We start from the raw sequence: 25771 nt of genomic DNA on the forward strand, positions 1-25771 counted from the left end.
TCCTTTCAGACTTTCTGACTTGGCTCTGTGATGCTCTTTTTTTTTTTTCCTTATTTTCTCTTTCCCTTCCCTTAGCCTTGATCTCCTCCTTGCTTTGTGCGGACCTGTGTGGTACAGTCCTGGGGTCCTGCCTTCGAGTCCACTCCCCTGTCCCTTTGCCTGGCTCTCTGGTGCTCAGGTGAACACCATGATTGTCATGTGCCAACGGGGGTGTGCTGTGGCACACAAGTCTGGTGTCCCTCTTGGGTTTCAGGTCTGCTTGTCCCTCAGCTTGTGCAGTTGCTATGGGCCCCTCTCTTTGGGTGCCCGTGGAGTATCGGTGTTTAAGCTCTGCTGATTCAGGTGATATTGATGGGAGTGGAGAGGTCCTCACAGCACAGTTTATCACTCTGAGTGCTCTTGTTTTTGCTGGATAAATGTTTGGTTCCTCAGTCTCGTCATGCTGCATTTTTCTAGTCTTTTAGGGTTGTGGGCATTATCAATGTCATGTATGAAAGATACACAACAGAACAGAAATACAAAGAACACAAACAACTTTAATTTGGAACAACAGCAGAAAGAGTCAGCTCTGAGATTAAACAGGAACATTCTTTGAAATAAATTAAACAGCACAAACGTGGCAATAATTAAATAATAATATAATACTTTTTTTTGCCTAAGTTTCACAGAAGGCAGCAGAAATAAACAGCACAAACAACAAACAGCATAAATATGGAGCTGCACTGTCTACATGTTGGCGGATCCAGAACGTCAAATGAATATCTGCAGTTTCAAGTTTCAGTTCATGGCCGTTCACACCCTAAAGGGTGGGTCTGAGGGTAACCATGAATAAAAGGAGTAGTGAGACCAAGTTTGATTTAGATCCATGATCACTGAGCTATTTTTAATTAAAATTTTAATTCCAATGTATAATCTATTAATAGAGTCTCCATAAATTATGTTTTTGGTACTTCAGAGGTCTTTGGTGTCCTTCCAGTCTTCAATGTCTCCAACATGTTTTTCGACTCAGTTTCTACTTCAGTCCTTCCACATGATGTGTGACTGAACTGTTCCCACTGAAAATGTCTTTCCAAGGCTGTGGGTTGGAAATATCCAGTAAACTGTGACCAATAAACCAGCATGTTCATTTCAGTTCAACACAGTGAAAACCATGAAGGACTTTCCCACTTAACCTCCTAAGACCCGAACTCTTCCACGGCATGCATTTTTAATTTCTCTTTGATATTTGGGCTGATTGGGACCCGATGAATGTAAAAACAAAGAATTACCAGATTTTTTCTTTACCTGATTTTTGTTTCTAAGAAAAATGAGAGCCACATACGAGCATATTTATTTAAAATTTCAATAGAACAGTAGCAGTATAATGTCCTCATAAGTGAATATCAGGCCCTTGTAAAGAAAAATTGAGTATTTTGTTCAAAATAACCCAAAATGTGATGTTCACATATGTGGACGCCAGGTCCTAGATTAAATTTGTCCACTGGAGGTCATTCAGAAGCTTACTGAAAGATTCAAGGTGACCTTGACCAGCAAGATGTACAATTTAAATAAATGAGAACATTAAACCTGACAGTAATAAATAATGCTCTTTATCCTGCTAAGTGTTGATCTCCAGACTGAACTTCAGGTCTCTAATGAAGTCCAAGCAGTCCTCCAGTGTTTGACAGAGAGCTACAAGTGAAAAAAGAAAGTACAAAGAGGGTGAAAGAGATGGACCAAAGAACAAAACTGCAACGACACGATAGAGTCACATTCAAACTAGCCTCTAGTATCTCATCCAGATCACCACACCCTGAACCCACTGCTCCACCCCTCCCCTGCAGCTGAGCCACAAACCACACCACAACTACAAAGAGGCGAAGCTTGGACATCTCTGCTGGCACATCCTCCTTTGAGCCTTTGAACTCAAAAGTTAAAAGTTGCAATAAATATTCAACTAGTGTACAATTATAGAGGATGAACACATCCATAGAAATTGAAACTGTTTTTGTAGCTGGCTATGAAGACGTGGATTTCTGCTGGCTTTTAACATGACAGTCTGTGAGGGCTGACTTGAGTAGATGAACTGCAGTTTGGGGCATTTTCACCCCTGCTTGGCATTAGCTCAGTGTACATGTTGGTTTTTAAACAATCATTAGGGTTAGATCGAAATAATGTTTCTGACAAGGAATGGAAAATAATTTAACCATTGGTTTTAGACTGGCTACTTCACTGCATCTGAATCCAATTTAAAGAATAACTACATGTGGCTTGTTTCATATATTTACTGTTTAGATATCCAGATTTTGCACGCTGTGTTTTTTCTGATACAACACTTGAGTCTTCACCTGAGGTCGAAGTTTAAATCAGACTCCATTTATAGAAGTGACCTTATGATGGGTCTCAGTGCTGCTGGGCCAAGTGTCTTCCTGTGGCTGCTGGTTTGAACCTCCAACCTGACTATCAGGATCCAGCAGAGCCAGAAAAGGTAAATCTCCAATGCTCTCAGGTCCATTAACACCAACCCTCCTTTGAACTCCTGGAATTGTTATGGTTGGTTTGGGTCACTTTGTCGCCTTGATGCTTCTGTTGAAAGAAGTTGAATAATAAGTCAGTCTGATGGCAGAAGAAGCAACAACATGTTTGTGTTTGTTTGTTTCTGATATACATTTTATTTGACGGCGAGAGAAATACGCAGTCACAGCCACAACCGACACAAAGGCAGTAACTACGACAGCCAGAAAGACCCTGGACCGACCTGCTGATATATAAAAAAGAAAAAAAATGAACAAGGTCACCACACAAAACATCTCACCCAAACAAAAACAATGCAGAGAAAATGTGGGTTGTTATCTCACTATTTCTTGGAGACATCTCACGAGGATCTGGAGTTTGGAAGTTTCTAGGATACACGGGACTCTCTGTCATAGAGGTCTTAGCGTACTTTGGATCTAAAATATAGTCATGATCTGTTCACATGAAGGTTTGGAAATGAGTTGAAAACAAAAACGTACCAAAACAAATCTTCTCACCGACTACAAGTTCAACAACAGCAGCTTTCACTCTGCTCTGCAGCTTGGGGATGAAACATCTGTATCTGCCGTTGTCTTCCTCCGACACGTTCAGGATCTTCAGTGAAATGTTCCCATGTTTCATGTCGTCCATGAACAGCTCCGTCCTCCTGAAGTACGAGGCCATCTTCATGTCGGGGACCTCCTGCCTGTCCCTGTACAGGTGAACGTACTCCACTCGGCTCAGCCGGTCCGACGGGTCGGGCTTCAGGTCGGGTTTGGACCACTCCACCGTCAGACCCTGGACATCGAACATGGGCTCCAGGTGACACGGCAGGATGACATCATCACCCGGAGCGGCGATGATTGGAAGATTTGAACCGATCACCAGAACCTCACCTGGAAATATGGAAAATTTAACGTCTTGAACTCCACAGACCCCTGTAGAGTTACACACTGACGATATAAACGCTAACAACAGTTGGCTCTGCCACTTTATACTGTAAAGTGAAAACTCTACAGTGATCCGGAGAAATCAAAAGAACCTCTAAGAAAAAGCACTTGGTAATAAAAAAAAAGAACTTTATTTTAACAGGAAGATGCCTCTGACAGAACCAGGCTCAGGGAGGTGCAGCCTCATAAAGAGCATAAAGATGTCTACTGAATTATGTTTAACTGTGTCATGGTCACCTTTTTGTTTTTACTGCTGAACAACTCATGTTAGCATCCTGACATTAGCGAGTCTCACCACTGGACTGCCTTCGTTAATGTGTGATTTTAACCTCAGCAAATAACCTGTTATTATAGGAGTCTGTGCAGTAAATACAGACACTCTGTGATGTTGCTCATTCATTTAACTCTTTTAAATAACAGCTGTCAACTGTGACTGAAGACACAGTGTCAGCTGTTAAATGACTGTGTAGAAAAGTAGTTTGCGGTTCCAGCCTCGTAAACTTTTATTTTAAACTGATGACAGTTGCTGCCTCTGGGAGAAATATAAACTTCACACTTAAACTGTTGAGTCATGTGGAGCCTAAATGATGTGACACTGAAATATTGAAGAAAATAAGTCACACACATCTCTGAGACCAGCCAACAAACTGAACGAGTATCTCTGAGCAGCTACAGATTCATCTGAGATGAGACACGTGCACATTCATCTTAGTCAGTATTTTTTGAAGCTTTTAGCTCTGCTTGAATGTGTGAGGGAGTTTTCTTGGTTTCTTCAGATTCAATACTTGGAGTCCTTTATAATACATAAATGCACATGTTCTAAAGCTAAACTTTCTTTCTAAAAAGACAATTACTTACTTTTGTGCTTTTATGACTTTTGTATGTTTTAAATGTTGCTATTAAGTTGGAAAGAAGGTCTCTATCACAGATAGCTGTAAATTCCTTAGATATCAGGACACAAAGACACGACACATTTTCAGATGATCATCGGTTTTTAATCTTTGATTGTTTGAAGTTTATTGACATTAAACCTCCATAAAAGTACCAAACTTGACAGAAAAACTTTGCTCATCATGAATGCAGAAGTTACCTGTCATCACCTTCAGTGACGCCACAGTAAGAAGTAGTGGCTCTACTGAATCTGGCAATCTGGCCCAAACAGCTATTATGTTATGACATCTTTCTTAAAGTTATTTGTTGTGCAACGTTTAATTAAGATCATTATTTACCTTGAACAGGAGTCCTGACGATGAAAGCCGAGCACAGGATTAAAGTCCAGAGTGGAAAAGGGAAAAAAGAGTCCTCAAAGTGCGATTTGTAGACACACATGATGAGAGCAAGCTCAGACAGTCTGTGGCTGAGAGAAGCAAATCTTCTTCTTCTTCTTCTTCTGTACAGCTGCAGTCAGGTCTGCCTCCTACTAATAAACGATGCAGCCCCTCCTTACCGCTCATGTGAACATCCAGGCTGTGAATGGGGAGGTTTCAATCACAGTGTTCATGCCGTAAATCTTTTAGCTGTCACAGTCTGACTCTTCCTCATTTTATAACTCGAGTGGCTTTTAATTAGTCTCGTGTTTCTAAAACCGCGTGTTTAGTTGGGTTTGATTTTTCTTTGGGATTAAAAGAATCTTCAGCTTCTTACTGATTGAATAATTAGAAACCTTCAGATATATCAAGGAATGTTCAGGGCCAGCTGTAGACACGAAAACTGGCGCCTGATATCCGTCATGGCCACCTCGTAGCTCAGGGCCTGCAAAACAAGCTTCGCCCCACAAGATTTAACTGGATAGAAAGATGAACATTCTCATATAAAACTCTGTGAAGTGCCAGGAGGCTTACTCTCTTTTGGGAAGCCGACCACAGCTCCAGGCTAGATCCAAGCTAAATTTGAGGTTGAATTTATGAAAGTAAATTCTTACTGTTCCATTTGAACTAATATATGAGTCACATTATGACTGAGGGAGATGAGTGTAAAACACTGAGTTCATTATTTTCTCAGTTCAGTTCAGTTCAATGTTTTTTATATAGCACCAAATCACAACAACACTCGCCTGAAGGTGCTAAACATTATCAGCTAAAGATCTTAAAATAATGAGTCATGTGGAATAAAAACCCACGTGAAACAAGAAACTATTCTTCCCAGACTGTCTCGCCCAAGCATTAATCCTCCCTCGCACATTTTCTCATCCATTATTCTGTAATGTTGCCTAAAGTTTAGTAAAATTATAATGCATGGGAAAAACAGGAGTTGTGTCACTCTTGTGAGCAATCATATTTTACTGTAAGTCTTATTAGTAATATGAGTGTTTTCCCCATAGAGGCTGTGAGGGAAGCAGGGAGGGTCACAGATTGTCTTTAAACTGCATGCAAAGCGAGGAAAACTAGCTCGCCACAGAGCGAGAAACTGTACAGGACATGTAAATACCAAAAAACAAAGCTTCAGATGATGGTTCTGCTTCAAATGGTGTAAAAAAGCACGTGTGAGACCAATGATTTTAAAATAGATATTCACAGAGAATTGAATATGAGTACACACACACAGTCACTGTATTCATATAAAAAATAACTTTATTTAAATCCATCCGAGAATGAACTTTATATAAAATCTTCAAAACTGTGAACAGTCCCAGTATCCATCTGTACACAACAGAACAGATGCACAAAGAACACAAAGACACACAACTTTAATCACAACATGTCTGCTCTACTCTTCTATAAGCGCTGATATTTTGTTGCATTTCCATGAGAAACAAGGAGAATGGGAGCTAGCTGTGTCGTTTACCAGAGGTAGATCAAATGTACATGACGAAATTATCACTGATAACTGCAACAAAAATTTAAATCAGAATCTGTTTGTATCTTTATTTTGTAACTTAAAATGAAAAAATATAGACACTTCTAGTTTTCCTTACATAAACCGGAGCTCTGTATCAGCTTAAGAAATGCATTGACTCTGTCGTAGAGATCTGCCCACCAGCCAATTTCAAGCTAAATTTAATAAATTAGTTTAAAAACAAAGTCTTGTGTGAAAATCAGTTACATGATGTCATCCAGGACAGCCTTTGTAAGTAAACACTTTCTCCACATCAGTGTCACGATAACCGACCTGTTTTGATTCAGACTTGCATTAAACTGATTTGGTAAACATGAAGAAACAAAAAGTCCTGAATGTGGTTTCCAAACTTTATGGTTACATCAAATCCTGTTGATGTTTTTACAATCTTCTGCATCTCCAAGATCCACACTGATAGAAAAATCTTTTTCCAACACACTGAGCTGGAAATGTCCAATAAAACTTTCTAAATAAAGCAGCAAATCGATTTCAGGGAGGACTTCCTCTTTTAATTTGTCCATCACTAGTAGCTTTTAGGAAGAATTACTTTGTCCTTAACTAGTAAGGTGTAAAACTTTAATAAGTTAGAATTTTAAGTCTTCAAGTTAATACAAATCCATAAAAATAAATATGATCTTCATCCTTCTACATCTTGAGCAGAGGAGGTTTTCTTCAGTCTTGCATTAAAGGGACTAGAAAGTCCTTAAATGTTCTTTTTCTTTGAAAATGAGCTCGATAAATAAAATCCACTGCCTTTATGATGACCTCAGTGCTGCTTGGCCCGAGTGTCTGCCAGTGGCTGCTGGTTTAAATTTCCCACTTGACTGTGAAGATCCAGGAAAGATAAATCTCAAATGGTCTCGGCTCCATTAACACCAACGTTCGCAAGGCACCTGGAATAGTTATACTTGGCTTTGGGTCGTTTTGCCTTCTGAAAGCTTCTGTTGAAAGAAATTGAATAATGAGTCAGTCTAACAGGAAGCAACAACATGTTTGTGTTTTATTTGTTTCTTACTTACATTTAATTTCTGATGAAGGCAGCGAGAGAAACACGCAGAAAAAGCGACGACAACCAGAACCGACATGAAGGTGATGACAACGGCGACCACAGAGACCCTGGATCGACCTGCTGACGTAGACGAGAAATAAACAAGGTTACCACAAATGGACAAAAAAATGTCACCCAAACACAAGTGACAGAGAAAATTTGACTTCTCACCGTTTGCTGGAGTCGCGTCCTGAGGATCTGGAGTTTGGAAGTGCAATGGCGTCTCCGTCGTGGAGGTTTTAGCAAAATTTGGATCTAAAAAGACCATAAACACTAGAGTTATAATAAGCTGATAAAATGAGACTGAAAGTTTGGAAATGAGTTAAAATAATACACAAAGCATGATTCCAAGTCTGAAAGTTCAGTTTGGATTGAACAAATCTTCTGACCGACTACAAGTTCAACAACAGCAGCTTTCAATCTGCTCCGCAGCTTGGGGATGAAACATCTGTATCTGCCGTTGTCTTCCTCCGACACGTTCAGGATCTTCAGTGAAATGTTCCCGTGTTTCATGTCGTCCATGAACAGCTCCGTCCTCCTGAAGTACGAGGCCATCTTCATGTCGGGAACCTCCTGCCTGTCCCTGTACAGGTGAACATACTCCACTCGGCTCAGACGGTCCGACGGGTTGGGCTTCAGGTCGGGTTTGGACCACTCCACCGTCATACCCTGGACATCGAACATGGGCTCCAGGTGACACGGCAGGATGACATCATCACCCGGAGCAGCGATGATTGGAAGATTTGACCCAATCACCAGAACCTCACCTGGAAATATGGAAAATTAAACCTCCCGAATTCCCACAGACCCCTGTAGAGTTACACCGTGAAGACCTGAAGATCATTAACAGCCCCATGAGTCTTTGTGCTGTTACCGCAGAAGTGTTTCTGGGACCAAATTAAACGAAACAACTACTCCTCAGTATATTTGGTAAAAAGAACTGTTTAATCCTTCAGTTTAAATGAAGTAGTGACATATCTGTGAAGGTTTTCAGCCATCCAGATTATCGTAGTCTCAAGCCCTTGCGTTAAAGGCTGCCAGAATTATTTTTCCCGTTTTATGTTCATGCAGATGCTTTAACTCTTATTTGAAACACCTGGAACATCCTGGTCACACTGTGGCACTTTGGCTCTTAATAAACCATGTTGGTAGGGTGGAGAAGACCTCTTCGAAGAACCAAAACCATTCCTACTGTCTTCAACTCAAGCGTTTATGTAAGGAACGTTTGGATTCGGGGAATAAACAAAGTCATGTTATTTTTGTTATGTAACATGCAATTTGGTTTTTTTTTTAAATATGTGATTTTTTTTTTTATAAAGAGAGAATGCTGATTTCTGTTGGACTGAAATATCTCATCGTCTTGGTTGGATTACCATCTAATATTTATGTCCCACCCCCAAGGATGAACTGTTGCCTGTAACTTTGTAATGAGATTAAATCTGCCTTTTAAACAGTAAATATTTTAATTTCATTAATGTATCACTTTCATTGGATTATACTTGGATTGAGCTTTATTTAAATGTTCATTATGTCTGTGTAAGTTGTCAGTCATCCATGTTCACATATTGGACAGAGAGGACAGATGGTTTGAAAGAGGAGTGAAAGACGCCATCTATGTCCACTGTGAGCGACTGTCTTTGAACAGAGGCGGTGGTTTACGACACCAACTGTCTGCCATCTATAATCCAGTTTTGAGATCCTCCCCAGACACCTTAACGCCCACTCACATCTTGCACCAGTCGATTTCAATGGATCACATGATAGGATGAGGCAAGGTCTCACAGCGGTTTCACCCGAAACATCTGGTGATAATTGTTTTGAAGGAAGGAGGGTTCAGGGCTTAAGCAATCAGCATCATGGGCTCATCCGGTTAGAATAAGAATAAGCAGCCATCTAATTCAGAATTATTCTCAGGGTTCTCCTTTTATTCTCAAATAAATAAGGCAAAGAAGGAAGGAAACAAAGACACACATGGACTGCCACAGCTCAGCTGCCGCCCCGTGTGGAAGTGAAGAAAGAGTGAGCCAAAAGTGAATGCAGTCCTTATATAATGTGTGACATATAATGTGTGACAGGTGAGTGCAATCGAGGACAAGCACCACACCCAATCAAAGGTGAGAGAACTAAACAAGGTGCATCTGGTGAAGTGAGTGGGTGTGCTGGGATTTGCCAAAGGGTGGGTCTCTACAACAGCCGCCCCCATATTTTCTAGAGAGAAATATGTTGATATGGTCAGGATCGATCTTCGTCAGGAAGCGGGGGCAGGGGGATCAGACAGGAGACAGGGCGGATATAGGTTTTATCCTGTACTAAGACCTCCACAGTTCTGATGCGGTCATCTGAGCTTTTCAGCAAGCGTGTCACTCTCCCTACAGGCCAAAGGGCACGTGGAAGGTGTGAATCCATAATCATGACAACAGAGTTCTATGTGAGATCTGGGTTCTCCTTCTGCCATTTGGGTCTTCTTTGGAGGGATAGTAGATAGTCTTTTATGAAGTGCCGCCAGAAGTGATCTGCCAATATTTGTGCATGTCGCCATCGTCGTCGACCTAGGAGGTCAGAATCAGAATAGGATACTAAGGGAAGTGACGAATCATGTCGGCCCATAAGGAGAAGGTTTGGGGTTATGGGGTCAATATCCGCAATGTCTGAGGATACATAGCCTAGGGGTTTTGAGTTAAGAATGCCTTCAACCTCAATTAGGACTGTTCTTAAGACCTCTTCAGTGAACATTTGGGCACCAATGGTTCTCTTCAGAGCATTCTTCACAGAACGTATCTCCCTCTCCCAGGCTCCACCGAAATGGGGTGCATGCGGGGGATTGAATTTGAAATGGATTCTTTTAGTCATCAGGACCGGCTGTAGAGTCGGAGCAAGGTTGTTAAAGGCTGCCCGTAGTTCCTTATCTCCTCCTTTGAAGTTAGTTCCTTGATCACATATGATTTCCAGGGGTGTTCCTCGTCGAGAAATGAATCGTTGGAGGGCCATGAGGAATGAGTCGGTATCCATGCTGTTTAGGAGGTCAAGATGTATGCACCGAGTGGTGAGACATTTGAATATTATTCCCCACCTTTTCTCCGATCTGCGGCCGGTCTTGACCTTGTATGGTCCAAAGCAGTCTATTCTTGTGGAGTAGAAAGGTGGTTTGAATAACCTAAGACGAGCAGCAGGCAAGTCTAACATTTTTGGAATGATGGGCTGTGCTCTCCATTTCTGACATGCAGCGCAGCTATACTGATGCCTGCGTACTGCTTCCCTTCCTCTGAGAATCCAGAATTTCCGACGTAGTTCAGCAAAAAGTCTTTCTGAACCAGCATGATGCAGTTTGTCATTATAATTTTTGTATGATCAGTTTGGTCACTGGATGAGCAGGATCAAGTACTATTGGGTGAATGACATTCAATTCCAAGTCTGGGCTTTGCCGTAATTGGCCTCCTACATGGATAAGTTCAGAATTCTTGCACAGCACTGGTGACAAACACAATAGACGGCTGTCGGATGAAAGGGGTTTGTCTGACTGCAAATGGGCCAAATCTTCACCGAAACTGTCCAGTTGTGCCTGACGAAGGATTTCTTGTTCTGCTGCAGAAGGAATGTTACCCTTTTGGTTGGAGAGTGAACGAGCCGTGAAATCCAATAGCTCTTGATAGGTTCTGAAGCTGGGTGTGTATGTATGGGAGGGTATACTGACAATACCAAAGAAGTAGGCTTTCTTTAACTCAGTCTGATCATCATCCGGATGGAGATCTGTAACTGTGGGCCAGTTATTCGAAGGTGCATGCAGAAACGAGGGACCCTCGGTCCACCTGTTTGGGCTAAGGAACTCTTTCAGGGATTTACCTCTCGTAACATCATCAGCAGGATTTGTGGCTGAATTGATGTATCTCCAGTCTTGGCTGTTTGTGAGGTTTTGAATTTCTGAGATTCTGGCTCCTACGAATACCTTGAAACGACAGGAATCTGACTGAAGCCAGTGAAGTACAGTTGTTCCATCCAGGATCCAGGAGATTTTTATTTTTTTTCTCCCCCCCTTTCTCACTGTCCCTCTCCCCTTCTGTTTTTCCTTTCCTTCCTCTTTCTTTCTCCCTTTCCTATCCCTCACTCATGTCTGTCCCGTCTGTAACATCTGAAAATAAAATATAATAAATAATAAAAACAAAGATCGATCAAATGGACCAATACGGCAATGCCACGATGATCCATTTGGCAAAGTAAATCCATTGGGTATCCTTGTTGGTCTTCAGACAACAATTCTGATGGCTAAAGAACCAAATGGGACAGGCCAAAAAAAAAAAAAAAAAAAAAAGACAAACGCCGTAGAGTTCAAAGAAACCATTTAAAAAATATATAATAATAATAATAATAATAATAAAGATAATAAAGCATTCACACTAATTACCATCAGATTCGAGCACATGATAACGAGTCAATGTACACAAAGAACAAAGAAATATAACCCCTGGTACAGCTGTAAAACGAAACCAATAATCTTCTGTTTATTTGGTGTAACATTTACATATACATTCTTATCTCAAGTTCATTGATCACATGTGTATAAATGAATTGTCTTACCAGAGACGGTGAGTCTGCAGCTGTTGTAGCCGCGACCATAACCTGTGTCCACCTCACACAGGTACAGACCCGAGTCCTCAGTCCTGAGTCTGGACAGCTGGAGTCTGATTCGTCCTTCTCTGAGGCCGTCTTTGTCACTCTGGACTCGTCCTGAAAACTTTTTGTCCTGATCCTCTGAGAACTCGACACCATCAAAAAGATGATAAAAAGTCCAGGATTTATGGCCATTATTCAGGATACAGAAGACCTTCAGTGATGAGAGGGACGTGTCTGGTTTGGTGGTGAACGTCCACTCCAGTGTGATGTTGTGGTTCTCCTCTGCCTGATAGGAGCTCTGTGTCACATCCACTACAAATGATCCTGTTGAGGAGACAGAGAGGAGCAGACACACTCACAACTTTATACAACATCAGAACTTTTTTTTCCTGACATGCTCCTGTCCATATTGTACATTACTGACATACATGTGAAATTTCAAACTAATTGAAAATCTTATTGTTTGCTGAGGATACAAACTTGGTTTGACTATAATAAATCAACATTGAAACTGAGTACAAACAAAATTGATAATATTTGGGAATCCCACATATTTGACCAATAGAAAATAAATATATATATATACATAAATACATATACACACACATGTACACACGCACGCACACACATACACACACACACAGTATTGTCCCATTAGACTTCCTTGAATTATATATTGTGTAAGTGTGGGGAAACACATACATTCTGCAAAGAAGAGCAATAAGGATAATAAGTAAAACCACTTCAAGAGAACCAGCAAATCCACTTTTCCTCAAATGTAATATTCTTAAATTTAAAGACTTGGTTGACGTCAGAACTGCACAATGTACAAAGCAGCAAATAAATCTTTGTCCCACAACATTCAGAACTTGTTCCAAATAAGACCAAATACTCATGACCTGGTAGGAATGCTTATGTTAAGCAAGACAGTAGCAAGGACTACATTAAAATATCCCAGCATTAAATTTGGTCTGCGAAATAAACCGTGCAGCTTGTGAATACAAAGCTGTGGAAGTAGTGAGCTGCATTTTATTGCTTTCAATTCTTTGTAGGAAAATGTGAAATGGATGCAGTGGTTTATTGAAATGTGTGCTAACATTCATGGAAATACAGTAAATAAGGTAAACACAGAGTCTGTGCTAATCCAATGAACTAGAACGTAATAGAAACGTTATTTACCTTTAACAAAATCCAAGTGAAGAATTGAAGTCCACAGTGGGACCACAAGGAAAGGCATGAAATCCATGATCCAGATCTTCTTCTTCATTTTCACATTCAGGCTGCAGACAAAAATATAACTGTTACGTCTCAACACACAGACATGCTGCATGTTCAGCAGCATGTCAGCCGCTACGATACTGACCAACTACTAATGTTAGCTGGTGGCTGCGAGCAACAACACCAACAACCAACAGAAATCTACTAAGTTCAAGAGTGAGGGGAATCCTGAGCAACACCTAAAAATCTCTAAAACGATTGAAAACTAAACTGAAATCAGAAAAATACAACACAGTGAGCAGCATGCAGAGATAATTTACAGGAACATGCTTTAGAAATCCCCACAAACCATCATAAATCTGTTTTTATTTATTCTGAACAGGAAAGTGTGGTCAAATCTGGCAAAATCAGACAAAAATCAAATGTTGCTGGATTAAAAAAAACTAAGTTTTTCTTTTCTAAATGAAATTCTGTGTAAGAAACTGACTGAACCTCTGTTACCTGGAAACATCATCACGGTTTTCCAGCAGAGAAGATTTTACCAACTGTGTTTGCAGGAGCAGCTGACGTCTTCATCTCTGATAAACAGCACATTAGTGGGAAAAGCTTAAACAAATGGTTGGAATTCAGTTGAATCCAGTGACGTCTGTATAGATATTTATCTCTAGGACAGAAAAGTCTGACCCCTCAGACTTCATTCAAAAATGTGGGTGTTTGATGGAGAGTTGCGGTTAGTGAGAGTTTGGAGACCGTTTGGAGGTTTATGAGAGTGAAGAGAGAAAGTCAGGAGAGAATGGAGCCAGCTAAGAAGAGGAGGATGTCCTCCCCTGTGTGGGAACATCTTGATCTTATTCCTCCCAACAAGGTATGTAAATTTCTACAGAAGATGTATTTTCATGATACTGATGGTGCAATACAATTTGTGTTAAGCTGTCTTGACTTTTGTACAAGGTGAAGTGTTTGCTATGTGCCAGGGAGCTGGGATATAACAACAACACCTCATCCATGCTTAGGCACTACAGAGCTTTGCATGAGAATAAGGGGAACAGCGATTGTGGAGCAAGACCAGGTGAGCCATCAAATGAAATGATAATATAGCATGCTGTAATGTTACTAAATGATATAACAATATTATACAACTGTAATAAGTTACGTGTGTGATATTTATATTTGTGCTTTGTCTTTATTGTCTTTCCTCAGGAGAACAATCTCAAATAGATGAAGACCTGGTCAGCATGGTGATGGAGGACTCCCAGCCATTTAGCATTGTGGAGGACAAAGGATTCAAAAGATTTGTTAAATCATTAAATCTTAGCTATGTTCTCCCCACTAAAAGGTCATAAAAGCAGTGAAAATTTAGTTTTTACAGAATAAAATGTGAACAGGCAGGACTGAGGCCTCAGTGTGTAGCTGTCCATACCTCAACGTTACAAAAGCACAACCACTGTCCACACCCAACCACACCTCACCTCACAGTAAATGATCATTTTCCATACTGCCAGTATAAATATACACAGTATACTGCCATCACTACAATATACATGTTTTACACACTCCTTTTGTTGTTGACATTTACAGGCTGTGTGCAAAAGGCCACACTCTTCAAATTCATGCCAACTAATATTTTTACGTCCAGTAGGTGTCCTGCTAGAGCAAATGAAGCTTCAAGAAGCTTTGCACTGGGGTGAACCAATTGGATGAAAAGCTTCAGTGCTTCATGAAGCTTCATCTGCCAATCACTAGCAGAGACTGACGGGGCGACTCGGACTTCCTCCGCTCCTAAACGCGACTGCTGAGTGGCTGTCAGGGAGACGATCTTATTAAGACGTCATGCGTAATTTTGGGGCGTGTCATTGGTCGCCATGAGGACACAACAAAAACATTCCGAGATCTCTTTTGGTTTATCCAGTTGCTAAAGTCCCACACCTCCTGTTTGTGGCTCTGGGACTGAGGTTTACTGGGTTTGTGCCCCGTGTCATGAAACAGTATGACTGAAGCTGTGTTGTAATCACCAGTGACATAGTAGCGTGTAGTGTAGTCTAAGAGAGTTAGAAAACAGCTTAATGAATTTCCTCAAAATTGATGTGGACAAATACCGCAACTCCATTGTTACTCCAGGTCCCAAATCGCTGCACAGTGCATGCCTCAGCAAAAGAAAATAATCCCAAGATGGAGAATTGAATGTGCAGTTGTATCACACACTGTTGATGACGACTGTGCGCTGTTATCTTTGTACCAGTTGCCAGAGTAAAGAGGGAACCCAGGTAATGTTCCCTCTAATTTTTCATGTATCTGAGCGAATACACAAACTCCCTGAGCGATCCCTTGGACCACTATGAGCAACAGCAGACGTGTGCACTGTGGTCACGCCAGCATCAAATCCATCCAAGTTAAATGGTTTATTGAAATAATCAAATTACAGCATTTACATTTATGTTAGACTACTTTTAATTAACTGCTTTAGCCCACTTACAATGAAAATTAAAAAAAATCTTGTTCATGACCTGTGTAGTATGTTAACACTGTTGGAAGTAAAAATAACTTGAACTCCAATTTTGAAAACACGTGTTTAAAAAAAAACTTATTAAAAAAAACAAAAACAAAAAACTGTCATATGCTGTAGGAGTGTCTGAAACTGCAGTTCACTGAACAAAAGTTCAGTGAACTTTTGTGCTGTCGCTCCCGCGTCGACCTTCTTCTCAGTTTTGGACTCATGCTCATGAGTTTTGCATTTGGGTCCTTGTCTGCCTGCACAGAGCTAGTTCATGATAGAATCAGTGCAAAAAGGGCATAAACACAAAGCGCGGACCTGCCAAAACATCAGAATCAGTGAGATGTCGCCTTTCTCACCCGACGGCACGGACACGATCAGGGCTGAAAGCCAACAGCTTTCCAAAACTGAGTCCAGAAATATACAAAAACAGTTCAAAACAAAAAAATGCTGGAGTCCAAGGAGGCAGTGTCCATAGAGATCAGAAGGTCGACGTGGGAGCGACAGCACAAAAGTTCACAGTTCAGCTGTTCCTGGGTGGAAGACGGCGGTGACTCCACATCTCGTTGGCATTCAGATAAAGAGCTTTGTAGTCTTAAAAACTCAATGCACTAAAGCACTAAAACATCTTTGTGTAATAAACTTCATATTAAACCTTTGGGGTCCAGGGTCCAAAACAAAATATCCATCAAGGGCACAGGAGCACAGGGAACAGTCCAAAACCAAATGTCCACCAACAAGACAGGAGCTCAAGGAACAGTTCATTATACGCTATTATAAGTTCAGGGGGTTGGCCCCCGGGGGCCGATGGCTCAATAGCTCATAATTGGTCTTCTGTAAATATATTGAAGGTCTTCACCCTCTCCACCAGAATCCCGCTGATGTATAATTGGGGATCCTGGTGAAGAGCGTGTACAAGAGTGGACTGAGCACACAGCCTTGGGGAGTCACTGTGCTCACTATCTTTGTACCTGATGTCATTGTACCAACTCTGACTGACTGAGGTCTGCCTGTAAGGAAGTCAAGTCAAGTCAAGAAAGCCTACAGTGGCTTGCAAAAGTATTCGGCCCCCTTTAACTTTTCCACATTTTGTCACATTACAGCCACAAACATGAATCAATTTTATTGGAATTCCACATGAAAGACCAACACAAAGTGGTGCACACGTGAGAAGTGGAACAAAAATCATACATGATTCCAAACATTTTTTACAAATAAATAACTGCAAAGTGGGGTGTGCATAATTATTCAGCCCCCTGAGTCAATACTTTGAAGAACCACCTTTTGCTGCAATTACAGCTGCCAGTCTTTTGGGGTATGTCTCTACCAGCTTTGCACATCTAGAGACTGAAATCCTTGCCCATTCTCATCAGAAGCTGAAGTTCATTCAGTAAACAGATGTGACAGAACAGCTGGATGTCTGTCAGTAATCAGCAGCTGATGTGAAACGTGAAGAAAAAAAAAACTTAAATAATAAATAAAATAAAAAAATGAAATAATACAGACAGCATGAACATCTCTTCACTTTGTTATGAATACACTGTTACCATAAAACAATCTACAGCACAAAATATAAACCATTTAGAAATCATAATAAAAATCAAAGTTGGTGGAAGCAGGTCTTGATTTAGGAGATTGCTGCCATCTACTGGCTGATCTGCAGTTATGCTGTTTGATGAGACCCCTGAAGTTCTCAGAACATTTTATGTGCTGTCCAGTATCTGCTGCACCACCCATGGGAAGTATTTCAAGCATCAGTGACTTCAAAGTTTGTCTCCTTCAGTCTCACAGAAACATAAAGGATCAACTAATTTAATTACTTTATATTAACAAGGTTAAATATATTGCATAGTTTAGAATATAACATATATTTAAACACTGTAGTGCAAAAAAACATATTCACCAATAGGGCTGCCACAATTAGTCGACTATTAAAAATGTCGACAACTAATTTAATTTGTCATTTGAAGCTTTGTAAAATCCTGAAAGACACAGGAATAAGTAGTAGGATTTAAGAGTGTAATAACCAACTGAAACAGAAGAGGGCAGCACTGCATGCCAGCTTTTAAATCCCAAAGAAGAAGAAGAAGCAGCGTCCGGTTTCATACCTGTGTCCAAATTTAGCGGCCTGGGTCAGACCCAGGGTCCCTGACAGAGACAATCTGAAAATTTCATTAAAAGCTTAATAATAGTGATGGCCTGCTTGAAGCTGAAGCTCCGGTGCGTGTGTCAAAAAAATCAACACACTGCTTCAGAAGCACTGTATCGAAGCTTGATTCGCTTGGCCAGAGTCACGTGATCAGTGACGTCCGAAGCTTCATTTAGAACCTAACTGCTTCGGTATCTGATTCAATGGTTTATAAGGAAGCGAATCATTCGTGGGATTTGTGGTGTTTTGATGGTGACAGATAGCGAACCACTGATCATTCTACTGAGAGATTTTGAGCCAGCGAGGAATAGAGGAGGTTCTGTTGTGTGGGAGTATTTTGAGTTGATTTTTGTCAATCGGGTGGGTTTTCCAGCTTTGTGTTCTGGCCGTTTGCTTTTGTTTTGTGCGTGTTTATTATATCTGAAAACGGGAAAAAGGTAAAATGTCAAAAATCTGCTTCCATAATATAAATATCATTAAATAACTTTAGAAAACTTCCATTTGACTGTTTACATGTAATGTTGTAAAAAAAAATATTTTATTGTTTAATTAATCTGAAAATGTTAGTCTGCCAAATGTGCAGCAACTGAATGTATTTATTCTCTTTAGCTGATAGTTGGTGGGGCCCAGGTAGACTGTATAACTGCATCTCTACCAGTTTCTCTGCACTCCAGCCTCCTCTGTGCCATGTGAAGGGATGTCCCTTAATGCAGGAGAAATTATCTCCACGAAAAGCAACAGGTTCGGCCATCGCACACTAGAACAAATTCGCCTCTTAAATAAAAATGAAAAAAGGTTACCTTAAATGCATCATGTTTTTAATTTGCAAGTTCATAAGCATTTTGATAAGCATCCTGAAACATTGCATAAACAAGCATAAGCAGAAACATTGTTTCAGTGACAAGATATAGGCGGCAATCACTTTTTGGCAGGCTTAAAATGGCATATTATGGGTATTAATGATCCTTTAAAAGTTATTCAGGATTTCTTAGAGACTGTTTGGGATATGATGTGCCACATATCATCCTTTTGGATGATACCCAACAAGTTTGAAGCCGAAATATTGTTTCAGTGACAAGTTATAGGCCACAATCACTTTTTGGTAGCGCTACAATGCCATGTTCTCAGTCGTTATTCTGCACAAACAAGAAAGAGTCATGGTGATACTGGCACAATAGGTCTTTATTGTTTTAACTACTATTCGACAGTCTTATAACAAATATGAACAACGAGAGTAGACATACTAAACCTGTGGGCATTAATTATTCCATCGTGATGCGTGTAGTCATTCGTGAATGCGATACACACTGAAAGCAACCTTCTGATAAGCGTCATAATTCGGTTACAAGAAACGTTAAAGCTCCATAAATGCATACCTTTGCCTAATAACAAAGGCATAAATGTGTTTGGGTTTTTCCCCCCCACGTTATATCAGTTGCACGGAAGTAGCTGGCAACGCAAGTAATCCGGGCGCTGCAGCTTTAAGCAGCTGCGCGCGCTCCCGCGGACGGCAATCAGTTTCTGGCAGACAATCACTTTTTGGCACAACACCGGGAACGAGCTCACAAAGAGCACGCGCATTTTTAGCGGTCCGGAGCTGTAGGAGAAACACAAGTTAACTCAGAGACACAGACTGATGCGACAAAACCAGTAAGAAGGTGTACAGCGTACACTGTAGTGTGTAGCACACAGGAGTATTAGCTTATTACGTACACGTTGGTAAGCTGTCTTGTTGCAACTGACGAACTGAAACAAACGAGCGTGCTGTGTGTGCAACAGCGCGACAAACATTACCTGTCCTTTTATTAACTGCACATGTAGTGCTGGTCACAGCTGCTGGCTACCTGTGTAAGGCTGTCATGGGTCTGTAGCTCTGTCACCGTTTTAGGGAACATATTTAGTTTTAAAGTAAGTTTCCGGGCTTTTCCTGCCTTTCTGGAGGGATTATATTTCACTAAAAAACGATGTAATATGCATGTCCACATAATTATGCATTATTATAATTATAATATATTAAAAACACACGCTGTATTTTAAAGAACATACATTAAGAAGCAGATTATATTAGATTTATATTTTAAATAAGACAAAATTTGGATTTTACAGCAGTAAAATGATTGTATCTCTACAGTTTAAACATGTAATAAGCTTTGCCCTGCACAGAGTGGATAGTGAAACAAATGGAATCATCATAAATACATTATTTCATATTTATTACTTCCCCCTCCTCTTTGCTTTATTATTGTAGCTCTAGTAATAAATAACAATGTAAGGATTCTGGATCAGCACCATGATGCCCATAGTATATACAGTATTCTGAAGGTCTAAAATGTCACTGTGTGTGCATGTGTGTGTTTTATTTAGATGGATTTTTAAAAAAAATATTACTCAGGATATAACATTGTGCAGACATGGCTGGTAAGGACATGAGGAGGAAACAGCAGGAGCTGTGTGAGGCTACTAAAGGCAGTGCTATAACATTTTTCTGTCATCATTTTATTACAGATTAAGTGCTGGAGTTGTTAGGTGTGGATAATTAGATTATAGTTTATTGCAATAGCAAGTTGTGCCTTGTTCTCACATAGACAGCAAGTGGAGATGATATATGAAATGATGGGATGGAAGGAAGAAGAGAAGCAAAGAGTGATTCACAGGCAGAGCCTAAATTATTTCTCACAGTTTTTTGTTGCCTTATGGTTCCAAGCGCTGTCACCAATCTTTGCATTTTGTTATTATCTCATGACACTTGTTTAATCAGCTACCATCTCTCCTATGGACTTTTTAATGTCTACAGTCTCAGATCAACACAGCCCTGCCCTCCAGCACTATCAGCAGCAACATTGTACCCATCAGGTAAAGCATCGGCTACGTTTGCTTTGCCTTGTTGCCCATATTAGATTCTTGATGAATGTGTGTTGTTGTTATTCAGCCTGGTTCAATGTGCCCCTTTTTAACTTTGAGCACCCGCCCCTTTAAACCTCTCTGCACAGCCCTGCCACACGGCAAAGGAAAATTGATAATAGTTAATTTGGCTGATTTGATTCATAAAATGTTATTAAACTGCAGCTCAGAGTAACGTTTAAAATATCCGCTTACCCTGAACCAGAGTCCACACGCTGAAAGCCGAGCACAGGATAGAAGTCCACAGGAACGAAGAGTCCTCAAAGAACGAGTTGTACACAGACATGGTGGATAAAGTACACAGTCTGAATGAACGAATGAAGGCTCCTCTCGATTGTGTTTCTGCCTCCTGCTCCCGAATATTCTCTCTGGCTACGTTCACACTGCAGGTCTTAATGCTCAATTCCGATTTTTTGATCAAATCCGATTTTTTTGTCTCCTCGTTCACACTACAAATAAAATGCGACAGCAAACGCGCTCTAGTGTGAACGCTCAAAGCGGCCCGCATGCGCAAAAGAAGACGTCACACACAACGCGCTCTGTTTAGACCAAGAACAAACAGTATTGTTTGACTGATGGCCGTTAATATAAAGACTTCGGACTTTACGTTTCCCAATTTTTGCTTTAAGTTATTTTGTTATTTACATAATAATGTAAATAACCTAATAATGATCCTTATTGCTGTTTAAGAGAGGAGCGGTGCTTCAAAGGATAGCTGCAGATTTCTGTCAGAATCTGTAGATTATACAGTACAAATAAAATGTTTACGTTGTCTTCCCAACAGTTTCACTGACATCTACACTGGATGGCTAGGAAGCGTTCGCGATGTCTTCTCGGGCGCTGATAATTGGCTTCAGTCTTGTGTCGGTGACGTAAAAGGCGGATTTAATGCGACTTGACCGTTCAAACAGCAGTCGCTTTCTAAAGCATCGGATATGTATCGGATTCAGTACCACATACGAAAGTGACCCAGATCGGATTTGAAAATATCGGATTTGCGCCGTTCACACTGTCATAGCATGATCGGATATGGGTCGCATAGGGTCAAAAAAATCGGATTTGATGCGCTTTCGCCTGCAGTGTGAACGTAGCCTTTGACACATTTTCTCTCCGCCGGTTGCTCAAATACTCTCAGTGTGTTTTGGAAATATGGGCGGATCTAAACTCCACCCCTCTCTGTGTTGATTGGCTTAAAATGACATAGCCAATACGCTTTTCCGGGTTAACTGGTATGCTTGGTGTTTCCTTGGCAATATTTGTTTACAGTTCTAGATTTTTCTTTTCTTTTTTTTTTTTTTAAATTGCGGTCAGCGATTTGTCATGTGATTTTTGTTTTCAGAAAAACATCTTTGTCATGACAGAGTGAATTGTTGTTAAATGTCACCTGACAACGAATGATTATAATAAAACAGTAAAAAAAGAAAAAAAAGTACATGTATATATAAGTATATATCAAAAGGAGGGATTTTCCAGACCAAAAAGGCTAGGCAGCGCCTGTATCACCTACGACAACTGAGGAAGTTCAGGGTCTCTCCAAAGATCCTCAGGCTTTTCTATACAGGAGCTGCTGCACATTCACCCAGTGTATATATATATATATAATGTTCTTCCTCTACACCCCCCCCCCCCCCATCATAATTGCCAAAAAATTAAATATGATTACAACATATACAACTTAATATCAATAAAATATGAAAAAAGAAACCACAATACAAATCAAACATTCCTTCTCTGCCAAGATGAACTACCTGATTATGTAAAACAAAGGAGGGCTCCATAAGAGGCTACAGGTTAATCGTTTTAAAACAACTAACTATTAATGTGAATCTTCTGCAACCCAGCCAAGCATTTGATCATCATACTGGATAATTATTCATTCATTCATTATTTTTTAATTTATTCATTTTAATCCTGTCATTATTTACTTGTTTAGCTTCATTCTCCACCTGATATCCACTGTGATGAGATTAAGCTGAGCTCAGGGCTATACAAGAATAATAAGTATCTAGACTTTGCTTCATTCGTTCGGTTTAAAGTGTAAATATTTATTGGTTGTTGTTTGGGATTACAAGTTTTTTAAATTTGAAACATATATTATTAATGTATGTATTCCAGTCCACTTAAATTTTTTTAATTAATAATTTTTGTAAATTGATTCGATTTCATTTAACGTTAAAAATAGAAATATATATTTACACACATACACTAGGTCACAGCACATTAGAGCCGCCCTGATTGGACGAAAATCACGTGATTCAGGTTTGAGCCTGAAACAAGATGGCGGCTCATTCCAAACTCGGTAAATTTCACAGCAACGACTGCGCGAAACGAGTCTCTGAAAACATTTCATGCGACAAACCGGATGTTTAGTTAATGTATACGTCATTATTTCAGATAACCAGATGTTGGTTTTCCCCGAATCGCCACAGTTATCGCGTCACCGGAAGTGTTGCTAAGCACGTGTGTAAACAGAACAAACATGGTTACTGTTTACATTGTGATAAACTCAGGGTTCTGCTTCGTGTGGCTTCAGTATCGGCCTTAAACCTTCACACACAGACATGACACTCACAGTTATAGACTGTTCGGTGGATCAAAATAAAATCACGAAAATAAACCGCTCGTTAGAGGAGAAGTTACCCGAGAATCATCACATTTAATATATTATTATGTAATGTCAAAGTAATTCGCTGAAAGCTGTCATCGCTTATAATACCACACGGCAAAGGAAAATTGATAATAGTTAATTTGGCTGATTTGATTCATAAAATGTTATTAAACTGCAGCTCAGAGTAACGTTTAAAATATCCGCTTACCCTGAACCAGAGTCCACACGCTGAAAGCCGAGCACAGGATAGAAGTCCACAGGAACGAAGAGTCCTCAAAGAACGAGTTGTACACAGACATGGTGGATAAAGTACACAGTCTGAATGAATGAATGAATGAATGAATGAAGGCTCCTCTCGACTGTGTTTCTGCCTCCTGCTCCCGAATATTCTCTCTGACACATTTTCTCTCCGCCGGTTGCTCAAATACTCTCAGTGTGTTTTGGAAATATGGGCGGATCTAAACTCCACCCCTCTCTGTGTTGATTGGCTTAAAATGACATAGCCAATACGCTTTTCCGGGTTAACTGGTATGCTTGGTGTTTCCTTGGCAATATTTGTTTACAGTTCTAGATTTTTCTTTTCTTTTTTTTTTTTTTAAATTGCGGTCAGCGATTTGTCATGTGATTTTTGTTTTCAGAAAAACATCTTTGTCATGACAGAGTGAATTGTTGTTAAATGTCACCTGACAACGAATGATTATAATAAAACAGTAAAAAAAGAAAAAAAAGTACATGTATATATAAGTATATATCAAAAGGAGGGATTTTCCAGACCAAAAAGGCTAGGCAGCGCCTGTATCACCTACGACAACTGAGGAAGTTCAGGGTCTCTCCAAAGATCCTCAGGCTTTTCTATACAGGAGCTGCTGCACATTCACCCAGTGTATATATATATATATATATATATATATATATATATATATATATATATATATATATATATATATATAATGTTCTTCCTCTACACCCCCCCCCCCCATCATAATTGCCAAAAAATTAAATATGATTACAACATATACAACTTAATATCAATAAAATATGAAAAAAGAAACCACAATACAAATCAAACATTCCTTCTCTGCCAAGATGAACTACCTGATTATGTAAAACAAAGGAGGGCTCCATAAGAGGCTACAGGTTAATCGTTTTAAAACAACTAACTATTAATGTGAATCTTCTGCAACCCAGCCAAGCATTTGATCATCATACTGGATAATTATTCATTCATTCATTATTTTTTAATTTATTCATTTTAATCCTGTCATTATTTACTTGTTTAGCTTCATTCTCCACCTGATATCCACTGTGATGAGATTAAGCTGAGCTCAGGGCTATACAAGAATAATAAGTATCTAGACTTTGCTTCATTCGTTCGGTTTAAAGTGTAAATATTTATTGGTTGTTGTTTGGGATTACAAGTTTTTTAAATTTGAAACATATATTATTAATGTATGTATTCCAGTCCACTTAAATTTTTTTAATTAATAATTTTTGTAAATTGATTCGATTTCATTTAACGTTAAAAATAGAAATATATATTTACACACATACACTAGGTCACAGCACATTAGAGCCGCCCTGATTGGACGAAAATCACGTGATTCAGGTTTGAGCCTGAAACAAGATGGCGGCTCATTCCAAACTCGGTAAATTTCACAGCAACGACTGCGCGAAACGAGTCTCTGAAAACATTTCATGCGACAAACCGGATGTTTAGTTAATGTATACGTCATTATTTCAGATAACCAGATGTTGGTTTTCCCCGAATCGCCACAGTTATCGCGTCACCGGAAGTGTTGCTAAGCACGTGTGTAAACAGAACAAACATGGTTACTGTTTACATTGTGATAAACTCAGGGTTCTGCTTCGTGTGGCTTCAGTATCGGCCTTAAACCTTCACACACAGACATGACACTCACAGTTATAGACTGTTCGGTGGATCAAAATAAAATCACGAAAATAAACCGCTCGTTAGAGGAGAAGTTACCCGAGAATCATCACATTTAATATATTATTATGTAATGTCAAAGTAATTCGCTGAAAGCTGTCATCGCTTATAATACCACACGGCAAAGGAAAATTGATAATAGTTAATTTGGCTGATTTGATTCATAAAATGTTATTAAACTGCAGCTCAGAGTAACGTTTAAAATATCCGCTTACCCTGAACCAGAGTCCACACGCTGAAAGCCGAGCACAGGATAGAAGTCCACAGGAACGAAGAGTCCTCAAAGAACGAGTTGTACACAGACATGGTGGATAAAGTACACAGTCTGAATGAATGAATGAATGAATGAATGAAGGCTCCTCTCGACTGTGTTTCTGCCTCCTGCTCCCGAATATTCTCTCTGACACATTTTCTCTCCGCCGGTTGCTCAAATACTCTCAGTGTGTTTTGGAAATATGGGCGGATCTAAACTCCACCCCTCTCTGTGTTGATTGGCTTAAAATGACATAGCCAATACGCTTT

At 39.9% G+C, this 25771-nt stretch overlaps 2 protein-coding genes across 5 annotated transcripts; both read right to left on the reverse strand.

Moving 5' to 3' along the window:
- Positions 1–574: 574 nt before the first annotated feature.
- LOC309704037 (myelin-oligodendrocyte glycoprotein-like) lies at positions 575–4852 on the reverse strand. Of its 3 annotated transcripts, XR_014276124.1 has the most exons (6): positions 4673–4852; positions 3012–3389; positions 2838–2930; positions 2648–2740; positions 2328–2565; positions 575–1671 (listed from the first exon to the last, which is right to left on the reverse strand). XR_014276124.1 is itself a non-coding variant. In XM_082528990.1 (5 exons), coding segments are annotated over exons 1-5 (663 nt in total). In that variant the 5' UTR covers positions 4773–4852; the 3' UTR covers positions 575–2563. The 3 variants fall into 3 exon arrangements, 2 of the variants coding, with proteins under 2 accessions (XP_082385116.1, XP_082385115.1); XM_082528990.1 differs by having other exon boundaries at positions 575–2565; positions 2648–2737; XM_082528989.1 differs by having other exon boundaries at positions 575–2565.
- Positions 4853–5995: 1143 nt separating this feature from the next.
- Positions 5996–13908, reverse strand: LOC309701832 (uncharacterized protein). 2 transcript variants are annotated; one of them, XM_082526105.1, is made up of 6 exons: positions 13114–13908; positions 11899–12258; positions 7716–8093; positions 7498–7581; positions 7298–7404; positions 5996–7219 (listed from the first exon to the last, which is right to left on the reverse strand). In XM_082526105.1, exons 1-6 carry the CDS (start codon positions 13274–13276, stop codon positions 7181–7183), a joined length of 1131 nt encoding a protein of 376 aa, XP_082382231.1. In that variant the 5' UTR covers positions 13277–13908; the 3' UTR covers positions 5996–7180. The 2 variants fall into 2 exon arrangements, with proteins under 2 accessions (XP_082382231.1, XP_082382232.1); XM_082526106.1 differs by having other exon boundaries at positions 7298–7407; positions 13114–13208.
- Between the last annotated feature and the right edge of the window lie 11863 nt (positions 13909–25771).

This window comes from Aulonocara stuartgranti (assembly GCF_965226115.1).
Source record: "Aulonocara stuartgranti genome assembly, chromosome: 3".
Classification (NCBI taxonomy): Eukaryota; Metazoa; Chordata; class Actinopteri; order Cichliformes; family Cichlidae; genus Aulonocara; species Aulonocara stuartgranti.